The sequence below is a fragment of the Chelonia mydas genome, chromosome 2, assembly GCF_015237465.2.
Source record: "Chelonia mydas isolate rCheMyd1 chromosome 2, rCheMyd1.pri.v2, whole genome shotgun sequence".
Taxonomy (NCBI): Eukaryota; Metazoa; Chordata; order Testudines; family Cheloniidae; genus Chelonia; species Chelonia mydas.
This window is the reverse complement of record NC_057850.1, coordinates 63,182,810-63,195,988: the sequence shown is the minus strand read 5'-3', so window position 1 is coordinate 63,195,988 and position 13,179 is coordinate 63,182,810. Positions and strand designations below refer to the sequence as shown.

General features: G+C 41.5%; 1 protein-coding gene across 1 annotated transcript in view; it reads left to right on the top strand.

Moving 5' to 3' along the window:
- CLVS1 (clavesin 1) overlaps nt 1-13,179 on the top strand; it is a 135,320-nt gene that overhangs the window by 33,839 nt on the left and 88,302 nt on the right. Inside the window, exon 3 of the mRNA XM_007059459.3 lies at nt 11,511-11,685. Coding sequence (XP_007059521.2) covers nt 11,511-11,685 — 175 coding nt within the window. The remainder of the gene's footprint in view (nt 1-11,510; nt 11,686-13,179) is intronic.

The following is a 13,179-nucleotide window of genomic DNA, read 5'->3' as shown; positions in this document are numbered from 1 at the left end:
GGTGATGGGAGATTTAAGCCTGCCTATCGAAGTACCCAACACTGACCACTGATGGAGAAAGAATATAGGATTGAACGGACCATTTGTCTGTTTCAGCACATCATTTCCTAGATTCCTAAAGAAGAAGTTAAATAAATCATAAATACCTTTCCAAAATAACCATACATGATATTTATGTCAACTTTTTTGTTTTTGTATAGACAGGTATTCTTTGTCCAGTCCCTTGTCCAAAAAAGCTATGGGAGTCTATAGTAATCAATTGGAACACTGCAGTAGCTCTGTTGTAACCAGATTGTATTTGTGGCTGTTACTGTAGAATTTGTAAGGACTGCCACAGCCTCAGGGTGCATTTACATAAGTAAAAACAACATACTGCCCAGGACTGACAGTCACAGTGAAAGATAGACATCCTGTTCCCCACTGCTTTTGAATGTAAGAATTGTGTGTATATCCAGCATAGGTTTGGAAACTACATAGCCAAGAAAATAGCCAGAGAATATTTTAGAGGCATTTTCCTGTTTAACAAACAAACGAAAGAAATCAGAGCACATATTACATATTGGAGCTAGATTGTAGCATTTACCCTGAGCAGTAAGGAGCAGTGTGCAGCCACGTACCTCTTTGTCATCTGCCAGGGTCTTGATTTTGCAAGGTGCTGAGGACACTGCCCCCACCCCCATACCTCTCCAGCAAAGTACTTAGACACACACACAACTTTAAGCATTTGAGTTGTCCTGTTGAAATCAAGGGGATTGCTCATATACTTAAAGTTACGCATGTGCTTTGGTGCTTTGCTGGATCGAGACAGAATGCTTTTCAGATCAAGCCCCAGGAGAGCTCAAGGAAGGATTTTTGGAGCTCAAGAGAGCATTGGGGGAGTACCCACTTTTCACTGTGCCTTGGAACAAAGCACCATGGGATGGAACAGCTCGTTCTTCTCTCCATGGACTGGTGCAGGGGGAAACCGCTTTGCCATCTCCCCACCTCCTGCCTGTCCCTCCCCATATTCTTTTGAGGCAATTCCCACTTCCAGAGTTTCACTGCAGGCACAGTTCCTATGCTTCCCCCACCCCTCAAGTGCATGGACTGTAAATGTCTTTGGCCCTTGTGCATCAGGAGTTCCTCCCCCGCCCCCGCCCCTTGCATACTCATACTATGATCAAGGAATAACCGGTCATTTGATATGTGTGTCCACATATGAATGAGCATATGTAGGAAGAGATTTGTAACATAGGGTTGAACGTAGATCGTGTGATGCTTTTTTCCCCCTTTGCTTTTTACTGGTTGCTATAGAGCCCTATTGAAGCAGTAAGTGGTATCAAAAAGCCTCATAAAGGGATAATACAGGTATATAAAAGGACTTCAAACAGAAACCTAATATGGTGAATATTTTTGTACATCTAAGAAGCACTCGCTGACAGATGCAAATTCTGAGAAAAGATAAGAAAAAATGGCTATGCAATTCTTCAGGGAGTTGGAATATTTTCACTCCAGTGGGAAACCTCAAAGATTCCCACTTGCTTTGAGGAAAGAAATATATCCAGAGGAATTCAAAGCCAGTCAGGAAATGTGGGGGGAATCTGTCCCCCTTTTAATCATGTTAAACTACATGGTATTTTTTTGACATGGACAAATATCTTTTAGAGCCTAACCTTAGCCCACCGGACTCTTCTTACTGTTACCCCATACAGATTTGAACCAAGGATTCCACAAAGCTACTGCGCTGACCTATGTCATCCCTTTATCCTGGATCTATGGTTACCTGGAAACAATATTTATATTCCCACACACATGCTGTTACCAGATTTGCCTGTTACTTTGGGGTACGCTCATTTATTAGGGTTACTCTTCGGGGCCGGGGTGGGGAGTTCTGCAATTCTATCAATTTATTGCTTGTGTCACTTGTGTTTTCATACGGAGCTCTACTTCTCCCTGCTGCAAGTTCCCTCCCAATGGAGCTCTCCTGCAAGACCTAGGTTCCCCAGGCCTGGGTTCTTCCAGCCCCAGAATCAGACAAACACACACACACACACACACACACACACAGTCTAAGAGGACCAGGTTAATCCACACTCCCAATTTGACCTCTTATATGTCCCTGGACTCAGCAGGCTGGCTCGAGCAGCACCTCCGAGCTGTCACCCTCATATGCCCTGGGCACCACACCAGAATAGCGTACACCTGAGCAGGCTGGGTCGAGCAACACTTTCAATCTACCACCCTTATATGCCACCCTTATATGCCAGCCCATTGGGTCAAGCAGAACTTCCAAGCTGCCACTTTCATGTCCCAGCTTCAGCACGTCCTTGTCCCCACTTTCACATTACAGTTGTTCTGGTAATAACCCACTTGATGAGCAAACCCCACAGGATTTTTTGGCGCTGCAGGGATCTTTAGCTTAGGTATAAGGAGTGTTGCTGCAGAGCGAATGCCGAGGGGGGACGGGGAGTGCGGGAGAGAGAGAGAAGCAACCAGCTTAACCATGACAGTTGTTTATTACCAGGTAATAACCATAGGGGAGCCAAACAAACAAAACAGTTATTATATTAAATCTAACCTAAATTTGATTATAAAAGTCAGGTTTAGAAAACTATACCTGATCACACAAGTCAGGGTCAGAAGGCTATACCGAGAGAGAGAGAGCTGGGTTCTCACCACTCCGTGAAGCTTGAATCGATCGGGGGTCCCAGGTGGTGGTGGTAGCTGAGGGTCCTGAGTGCTGGAGGCAGGCAGAGCCCCCAGCACAATCAGCCAGGAGAAGATGAAGTCCCAGTGGAAATGATGCAAGATTTTGAATCCAGGCATCAGAACACTTACTTGAGCATGGACAGGAGTTTTTGTAGGGAAAGAACAGTGGTTCAAGGGAGAGCACTAGATTTGTTTATGGGTAAACTGATGGCTCAAGGGAATATACCAAAGTTGTTTTGTTCAGGCTAGACAATAGGAACTGATCATTTCTGGCTATGGGTGGTGTTCCTTGGAAGGAGCTCACAATGCAATTAGGGAGCATCACTATGTTGGATACCGATAAAGGATTTATTACTAGTATTGGTCTGATAACTACTGAGCTGGGTGTGTGCAGCATGGGTTCATTAACATCAAGAGCAGAGACCCCCATGATGCAGTGCTTCCCTGCTTTTCTGGTCCCAGCGTTCCATGCTGTTCTTGCCTTGGAATCTCTGTTCTCCATTCTGTATGCTAATGGAGATGCCCCCGTCCCATCTTCGATGCAAATGAAGCTAGGGGAGTTTCCTTAATCCTGTCACCCTGGTCCCATGGGTTTAGCTGTGTCTCCCACTGCCTTTTCATTGCTTTTTGTAAGTCTTTCTTCTGATCGGTTTTGGTTCAACCAGAGGCGGAGGGGGAGTGGTCTTTCGTGAGTCAGACAGGCTGGGTACTGCTCCCTGGTTCCCCAAGAACACAGAGCTGATGGGTAACAATGCTGTACAGAAAAATTAAATGAGTTCCAATAACAAAACAGTTAGAGATGCCTGCCTGGAAATGACGTACAATAATGGTCTTTAACTAAATTGATGTTAGAGAAGAGTAAATTGGAGTTAACACCAACTAATTTAATTCTGGTTCTATAGAGATATGAGCAAATTCTGATTTACTGTGATGAGCAAAATGAGTCTGAGCCTCATCAAAATCTTGTATTGCAGTAAGATAATTCTCTGTTTTGAGTGTGCTACTGAATTGCTCATATTTTTCAGGAGATAAGAGACAATGACTAAGTTAACTTGTTGGGTTCCATGAAGAAAATAACTAGGGCTGGTTAATATATTTGATGTGAATAATCTTAGTTGTGAATTTAGCCCTTTTTCTCTGTTAGTGAATCACATTTTGAAGCTCAAACCATCACATTTTGAAGATCAAATACTGAAACATATTTCTATAGACCTGTTCACAATCATTATCATTAATTATTATTTATATTTCCGTAGTTCCCAGTGGCTCCAATCAGTTTGGGCTGAGTGTGGTAGGAACAGACAGAACCGACATAGGAACAGACGGTCTTTGCCCCAAAGAACTTAAATTTGAAGGCTCTGATCCTGCGGTTACCATGTGTGAACTGACTGCTGTGCCCATGCAGAGTTCAATTTATGTCAATGAGGCATTGCATGAGTGCGTCAGTCCACAATTTGCAGGTTTTGAGTCAAAGATCTGAACAAACTATATAGTGATGAGAATAGTAATCCCTGCTAGTCACCTGTTCAGCAGAGATCACTGATAAAGTCACATGAAGTTAAACAATTTGCACTAATGACCAAGCCCTTTCTAATAATAAATAAATTCAAGGAAATTGGGCCCCTCTCATTGATACTCCATGAAGAGCAAAGGGAACTACATAATAAAACAATAATAAAGAACAATGCCTGGCTCTTATACTGCACTTTTCATCAGTTGATCACAAGAGCTTTATAAACGAGGTGCACAATGATCACTAAGACTCTTTCCTGTGGCTGAGTTGATCAAAATAGTGCTGCCTGCATTAGCTTGCATGAATCAGTATTAAGTTTCACCTCCCATTGTGTGGCTCATACACATCACTTTCTTGGGTCCCTCTGGAGTTCCCTTCATAGTTTCTTTAGATTTGATTAACCTAAATCATTTTGGGGAATTGGCAAAATTTTCCACATTGCTCTTCACCTCCTTTTTCACTTTTTAAAGAAAATATATTACACATCCACAGTCCTAGTAGGAATCCTTTTGGTATTGTACTGTCAACCTTTCCCAGACTGAAAATTAACTATTTATACTCATTGTTGGTGGGGTTTTAGTTGTTGTTTTGTCTCTTAGCTAGTTTCTAATCCATGAGAAAACTTTATTTCTTATTCCATGATACTTCGACTCTTTAATAACTTATTGTGAGAAACTCTGTAAAAACTTTATCAGAAGTTCAAATACATTTAATCTGATTCTAGTTTAACCACTATTTGTTGAGATGGGTTACGTATTCTAGTACCTTGGGGAAATAAACTTTTCCTTTACAGAAGCTGTTGTCCCCATTATATCATGTTTACGTAGCAGTTTTATAACGCTCTAATTATTGTTTAAATAAGTCTATATGGTGCTGAACTAAAGCTCAGTGATCTATGATAGATACAGCATTTGCTGTCCTTCAGTCATAGAATCATAGAATATCAGGGTTGGAAGGGACCGCAGGAGGTCATCTAGTCCAACTCCCTGCTCAAAGCAGGACCAATCCCCAATTTTTGCCCCAGACCCCTCAAATGGCCCCCTCAAGGATTGAACTCACAACCCTGGGTTTAACAGGCCAATGCTCAAACCACTGAGCTATCCCTCCCCCTGTGGTACAGCAGCAGATTTGAATGAGAATTTGCATATTTCTGTTAGTAGTTGTATCACTTCATCCTTAATGGCAGTGATGCAGCAAAACACTTAAGCACATGCTCAACTTTACACATGTGAGTAGTCCCACTGAAATCAGGTTATGTCCCATTGAAGTCACCAGGAGTATTCACATGGTTAAATCTAAGTATGCTTAAGTACTTTGAAGATTGAGTCCAGTGATCTCAAAACGCCTGGGTGATACCATTTCTCAGAAATATATGTTTCTTTCAGCACCTTAATCTTCAACAGCACCTCATCTTTATCAGTTGAAAATTGTAGGTATCTGCTCAACATCTGTGGTGGTGATGACTGAAGCAGATAAATCATTTAGCTTCTCTGCGATGTCTTTATCCTTTTTAATTGATCCCTTTGTACCCAATACTCCACTCAGTCAATTAATTCTCTCACAGGTGGCTTACTCCTGCTATAATTAAGTAATTTCTTAATTACTTTTTATAAATTTGACTAAGTTTGACTACTCTGCCTTCAAAATCCCTTAGCTAAACCCTTCTCATTTTTCTATCATGCTATTGGTTCCTTACTACTATCTTCCATTTGACTAACTCCCCATTTTCTTAGGGATACTTGTTTGGCTTGAGGACTTCTTTTATGGTACCTTGCTATTCAATCAAACTGTTTGCTTGTTTCCTTCCTTCCTGGCTTTTGATGTTGAGTGGCATGTGCATATCTTTGGTAATTCATTAATGACAGGCTGAAGTAGGCTCCATGCTGAGGCCACACAGCGGTATTGTAGTTCCCTTTCTTGAAACAGCAATTTATATCACTTTTTTGTAAGTGTGTCAAGCTGGGGCGGGAAATGGAAAATTGAACCAAGTAACAAAAGTAGTTGAATCCCAGAAAATTATTATGGGTTAATGTATGGAAAATGATTTGGATGCAAATCAGTGAAACAGCTGAGTGCTTCATATGAAAGCCACAAGATTAGGAAGCTGAGGGCTTCAACGTCAGATGGCAGTCAGCATGATTTCCATAGAGATTCTGCAAACATTGACTGGCATGCTTGCAAAGAATCCACCTGGAGGATCAGTGTGCTGCCTTCATGCCTAGTTGTACCTCACCCAATAAAAGAAACAGCATTAGCATTCAGTTTTATATGTGCCATGTCCTAGAATATGCAAATTTGTAGACAGGGTGTGACAGTATGCAGGAAAATGCTAGATTAGTTAATCCTCCCACACTCACAAAATCAAGTGTCCAACTCTCCCACAAGTAACCTGTATTAAAGTCAATGGGAAATGCAGGTGATCAGTAGCTCTGTTAATCTGGTCATTTAGTTAGGTGCCTAAATACAGATTTCGGTACCTAAGTGTAGGCATCCATGAAGAAGATTTGGGCCCAATCATAACAAACATTTCAGTATGATTTAGAATTTAAATAAAACATATTCATACTTTGTGCAAGCAGTTCTCATCCATCCCTAAAATTACTCCACCCTGTCTCCTTTTAAGGTATCAAAGGTGGCAGCACAAGGAACATCACCGTGAACGTTCTGTAAAGGAAGCTTTCCTGGCCAGAAGTAGGAGACCAATCCATTTCTGCACCCTGTGTAATCCTATTTGTTGCTTCCTACAGTGATGAACATTAAATCTGTTTTTAAAAAGGCATATGTGGGATTAAATTCAGACTGGGATTATTCCATTCTCTCCCCCCCACAACATAATCCAGGGTACAGAGCTGCCATTGGCAGAGAATCCACCTGGCATAATTGTGCAAGGTGCCTGCAATCCCCTTTCTGTTTTGATAACTACAACAATCCAGGACAGCCCCAAAAAGAGAGAGCACAGTGTGAGGAGGCATGGCCAGTATATCATGATCACATTTTCCAATTCAGTGCCCCCTATTAGAAAGTTGCTACTGGTATTCATGGAGGTCTGACCACAAGCTAAAGCAACCCTCCCATGATGTGACAAGAATGCCAGTGGGGTGTGAATTGAGGGCACAGAGTCTGAAGGAGAAATTATTTTTCCTTTATTGGAAGTTCATGGTTGTCTGAAGTGTTTATTGGTTAAATCCTGCTAAGAGGTGTTGTATTAATTTAGACGGAATATATGGGCCAATGGTATTCACATAACTGAGTCATTGGTCTGACCATTTAACAGTTTCAAATGAGGTTCATTTGAAATGTAACGTATTAAGTATGGCTTTCATTTTAATGTTTCCTTTCTCTTTAGCTGGAGAGAGTTTTTAGAAGGAAAAACCTTCTTGTTTGACAGTCTCTTAGATGGTATTAAAGATGGTAATAACTGTCCTTTGTGGGGAAAAGAGAAAAAATTAGCTGAGATGCGCTGGAGCTCTCATTGTTGCTGTTGTTAAAGTCCAATCCCATTCCCAAGAAGACAAAACAAGGCAAACACACTCACAGAGGGGAGAGAAAATAACATCAAAGACAAAAAATGCAGCTTCTATGTCTGGTGCTGACTCTCACTGGGAATCTCGCTGCTGGAAAAACAGAGGCACAACGGTGGTCTTATCAGCCACTCAATCTGGCAAACTTGTACCAGCATTGGGCTATTTAGGGCATTGGTTTTAGCTGCCTCTTTTTGGTCACAAGCCTGCAGTAGTGTTGCAAAATATGCAGTCTTGGCCAACTAGGCCAGACTCTTATCAGACAGAAGGAAAAAGGAGAGGACTAGGATAGAGGATAAATGAGGCAAGGAAGGAAAAGGATACATGGGCGGCAGGGGAGGAAATGGAGTCCCCATTCTACGTGGTGTTCGGGATTCAGCCAATGCCAATAGAGGGGGTGGCATCATCTGGCCCAATCTGGTCAGGACATTTTTCAGGATTAGGATGAGGAAGTGATGGTGACAGCCATGATGATGGAGCTCACTCCAGTAGTCAGGTTTGTTTCCAAAATCTCTTTCTTTAAGGACCTCCAAAGGGAGTGATGAATGGAATAGCCTGTCCTCTCATTACTTTGTGCACCAATTAGGCCTAGTTGCCGACACTCCAATTTTTGTTTACTAATTTCTGGTTCCACACTTTTCTTGATTACCAGCATGATCTTAACACGGTCCTTGAGTTATATCAATAGACGTTTTTTATTTGGACTAATTCAGTCTGTTTCCCTCCAATATCTTTTCCCATCAACATTTGTTATTATAGGTTATGGTCACCTTTTATAAACTGTCACTCACTTTTTACTGTTGAGCTCACAATTAGGGTAAATCTGAATGATCACAACAGAGGCTGACGAGTGGACCTGGCCGCCTATTTTGTTCCAAAGAATGGTAAGAGAGGAAATGCTAAATGTACATTTGGCACTTCTTTGGACAATAGGATCCTTAAAATTAATAGAATAAATATTCAGATGAGACACAGATTAATTTACTGTTGTGCTGCAGCCTTCCACTACTGAGGAAAGCACTGTCTTTAGTTTGACTTCCCAACTCAGATTTTTGGGGTACTGTTTGGTTAGGTTCCCAGTAGCCCCCTTGTTGTTGCTAGGGTGCTGATAATGCCCAATGCCAAGAAAGCTAAACACACTTTCATCCCAAACATCTGCAGTCTTCTGAGATTATCATATTTTGCTCTGGTGATTATACTTTGAAAGGTATTTTTACTATGTTATGAAGCGGGAACAAAGAAGCACAGAAAATAAACTGATTCTTCAAGATATTAGAGAGACAAGGTGGGTGAGGTAATATATTTATTTACCAAATTCTGTTGGTGAGAAAGACAACCTTACACAGAACTCTTCTTCAGGTCAGGGCTACAACAACACACAACACAACAATCTTCAGGATACAGTTTCTTCAAAGCAGAAATTGTAAACTCTTAGATCAAAATTTGCCAAAAGGGGCGAGCAAAACTAAGGGTTGAATTCAGTCCTGACAGATCAGTGGAGTTGCCTTTGGTTTTATGTAGTAAAGGCAAAACCTGCTTTAAAACTATGCTTTCCAGTTTTCGTTTTGTTTAATACAAATAGAAACAATATACCTTCAATATAAAATGACTCATTAAAGATTAAAAAAAACAGCAAAATAAAACAGAACTAGATTTTCCATGAGAGAGCACGTGTCCCTCCCCTGTCACAGGCAATATTAACTTTGAAAACAAAATGGCAGCCATCTTTCCACATGGTCAGAGCTCTTAGAAATTAAAAAAGACAGTGCAAAGATAACAAAGGCTACTGTACAAGTACATTACATCACAGGAGCCAACTCTGTGGGTGCTCCAGGGCTGGAGCACCCACGGAAAAAAATTAGCGGGTGCTTAGCACCCTCTAGCAGCCAGCTCCCCCACATCCCTCCCAGTGCATTCCACCCCTAGCAGCCTGGCCGATCAACTACTGCCCCTCCCTCCCAGTCAGCTGTTTCACGGCATGTAGGAGGCTCTGGAAGGAAGGCAGAGGAGCGGGGATGGGTCACACTCAGGGGAGGGGGTGGAATTGGGTGGGAAGAGGTGGGGCAGGAAGAGGTGGGGACTTGGGAGAAAGGATGGGATGGTGTCTGGGGTGGAACGGGCGGGGGGGGGGGGGGCGTTAAGCATCCGCCGGGCCCGGAGGAAGCCAGTGCCTATGCATTACATAATCATTTCCATAAGGACTAAGCTGTATTTTTTTTGGAGAGACTCATGCTCATTGTTTACCAAAGAAACTTTCCCAATCCAGAATTACATGTTAAGAAAAATGTACCGTGTTTCATTCTCTGTCTTTATTTATCTCTCCCTTCTTCATAACTACAGATGTTAGTATGTTAGTAATTATTCTCTCTGAGTTGACAGAGCCCCTGCAGTCAGCCTACTGCTAATTAATACAAAGTTCCTATTTTGATCTGTTGTCATTATTTTTCATTTTATGCTTGAACCATATAAGCTGGGCAATGGCTAAAATTAATTATGCAAAAAATGAACCCTTCCCTCCTTTTCAAATAGCCTCTCTTATTTATCGCTATGTAATTTATGCATGTCTTGTACAGACTTGCCTGTCTGTTTCTGGTTTTCCTCCTTATATTGCAAACAAATTGTTGCTGGAATGTATCCAAGGTGCAGGAATTCAATAGGAGGGCTAGCGCAAACAAATTTTCTTAATAAAGCTAAACCTTGTTCTATTCATTACTTATTTCACCCACCTGAATCCTATTGTCTCAGGTTTATAACAGGGTTCTCTAGCTCTTTTTTAAATAAATATAATCTGTGGTTTCAGGTTTCACAGGGGTAGCCGTGTTTGTATCAGCAAAAACAACGAGGAGTCCTTATGGCACCTTAGAGACTAACAAATTTATTGGGCATAAACTTTTGTGGGCTATAACCCACTTCATCATATGTTGTTGGTTTTTTAAAACATCTGTGGTTTAACACGAGTTTATTGCTTCTTACTCCAGAACTGTTGTTCAAATTCTAAAGGGCTTTCCTTACTCAAAGATCTTAGCACTGATATCTGTACTTTTGAGTTACTGTGCTGTTTCTATACCTTGGAGCATGCCAATATATGGCCAGGCAGTGCTGGCTAGGAAAGGATATATACTAGGGGCCAAATCCTCAGCTAGTGTACACCTGGTACTCCCTACATTATAGGCTATGTTTCTGTTTCTGAAGAGAACGACTATAGCTCATAGAATATTTTCTTCCAGCAAGAATGCTGATTTGCATCAGGTGAAGATCTGACCATAGGTCTTTGATTTATTAGGGTCTGTGAGTGTGAGTTTAATCACATTTAGTTTCTAGTTGTTACCAGATGCATTATTGTAAAAAAGGAACAGAACAGCAAAAAATTAATGAAAGAGAACATTTGAATTTTGTGAAACACAGGAAAATCTGGCTGATGCATGTCTGTCTCATTCGTTCTGTGGGCTTGCTAGTTGTCATAGTTAATGCAGAGTGTTTTAAACTGATAGCCTAAAGCTGTTTCATTAACTGTAGACAAATATTTTTCCAGTGTAGCTGAGCTAAAATCTATTATAAGGGATGCCACAAAATGCAAAGAGATTTAACTCAGGATCTATTTTATCCATCAGTGAACAGATGTTATCAAATCAGGGAATACCTTGGTGATGCTTTTTAAATATCTGTCTTCTCTAAAGAACTTCACCAGAATAAATATCTGTTTCCTTGTACATGAAAAATCCCAGGCATATCTGCATTTCCTGTGGTCTGAAGATAATTACAATCCTTTACGTCTGCTTTGGCCTTAGGAACTCCTTCACAGATATTCTACGGGCTATTCTGTTGTCCTTGGAAGTTCTCATTGAAGATCAAGAGCTTCAGATAAACGGCTTCATTTTAATTATAGACTGGAGCAATTTCTCCTTCAAGCAAGCCTCCAAGCTAACACCGTCCATCCTCAAACTGGCCATTGAAGGGTTACAGGTATGTTGAATGTGGGATGCAAGCATGCACTCAGTTAACTAGGTTTTGTCATTGTAGTCAGGATAATATTTCTCAGAAAGCAAAGGGGAGAAAAATCAATACAAAATTTCAATTGAAAATCATTTGAGTATCATCCAGTTATAGCCTAGCCCAAGTTTCAGATGTTTATTTTTGATTATCTATTGCTTTCATTTAAACACTAAATCATCATTGCCTCAAGCCTGTATTACTTACTGTAGCAATTAGAATAATGTTTAGAGATTTGAGATTTAATCCATTTAAGAGTTCCTGGGGATTAAAATCCCACAACTTCTGCCTTATGAAGCATGCCATACATGTGCGGGGTGCATTTGTATGTGCAGGGTAGTGAAGGGAAAGGAAGGGGGAGTAGTTGTTATTATCAGGAGATGGAAATATACTGCCAAATCATACCCTCAAATATATATGGGTTTGGGGGATAATGGGGAAGAGGGAGGGAAGACCCCCTGTGGGAATCAATGTACTGCCATTCAGACTTCCCTAATTTCCCGCAGAAGCCCTCCAAGCATGATAATACACCAGACATTAAATTATGTTACGGTCCAGTTCAGAGGAGGTACGTGCATTTGACACCTGTAAACAAACAGGAACAAGGTAAAACTACATGAAAACCAGATCTGTATACAATGGGTCCACAGCATTCTTTAAAAGAGCTGTTATAAAGAGGATTGTGATCAACTGTTCTCCAAGCTCACTGAAGGTAGGGCAAGAAGTAATCAGCAATCTGCAGCAAGGTTAAATATTAGGATTTTTTTTAAACTGTAATGGTAGTTCAGCTGTGGAATAGGGAGATTGTGGAATCCCTGCCATTGGAGGATTTTAAGAAGAGGTTGGATAAACATCTGTCAGGGATGGTCTAGGTCCTGCCTCAGTGCAAGGTGCTGGACTTGATGACTTCATGAAGTCCTCTGTCTGGCTCATTGGCCTAACACCCTTACTTGGATACTTCAAGAAACCTTTTGTTCCCACTCCAGGGTTCTGTCTACTTGATGGCTCTGTAATAAAGTCCATATGAACTCCCCCCACTGGGGATATATTATATTCAGTCTGCCGGTCTCTTAGGTATCCTCTCAGGACCTTTCACAGGCTTCTTCCTAAAGCCCCTCCCAGGACCTTTGATTGGAGAGACCCAAAGTTCAAACCCCTTTACCAATCTCTCTCTCAAAAAAGTGAGCCACACCCTACTCTTTCCCAGCCTGCCTCATCAGGGAGACCCAGTACAGGTCTAACTCTCCACCAGTCCCCCTTAAATTCAGAAAAGAGAGCTGTCCTTGTCCACTTTCCCAGCATGCTTTTCTGAGAGGCCTACAATTTTCATGTGCCTTGGAAATTGCAACCTCTTCTCTTCCCTCCTGAATGCCTTTTTACTGGGTAGAAGCTAGGAACAGGCCAGTGCTGGATCCAGACCCTGTCTTAAAGGGTCAGCATGCCCCATTACAGACCCCTAGGTCACCT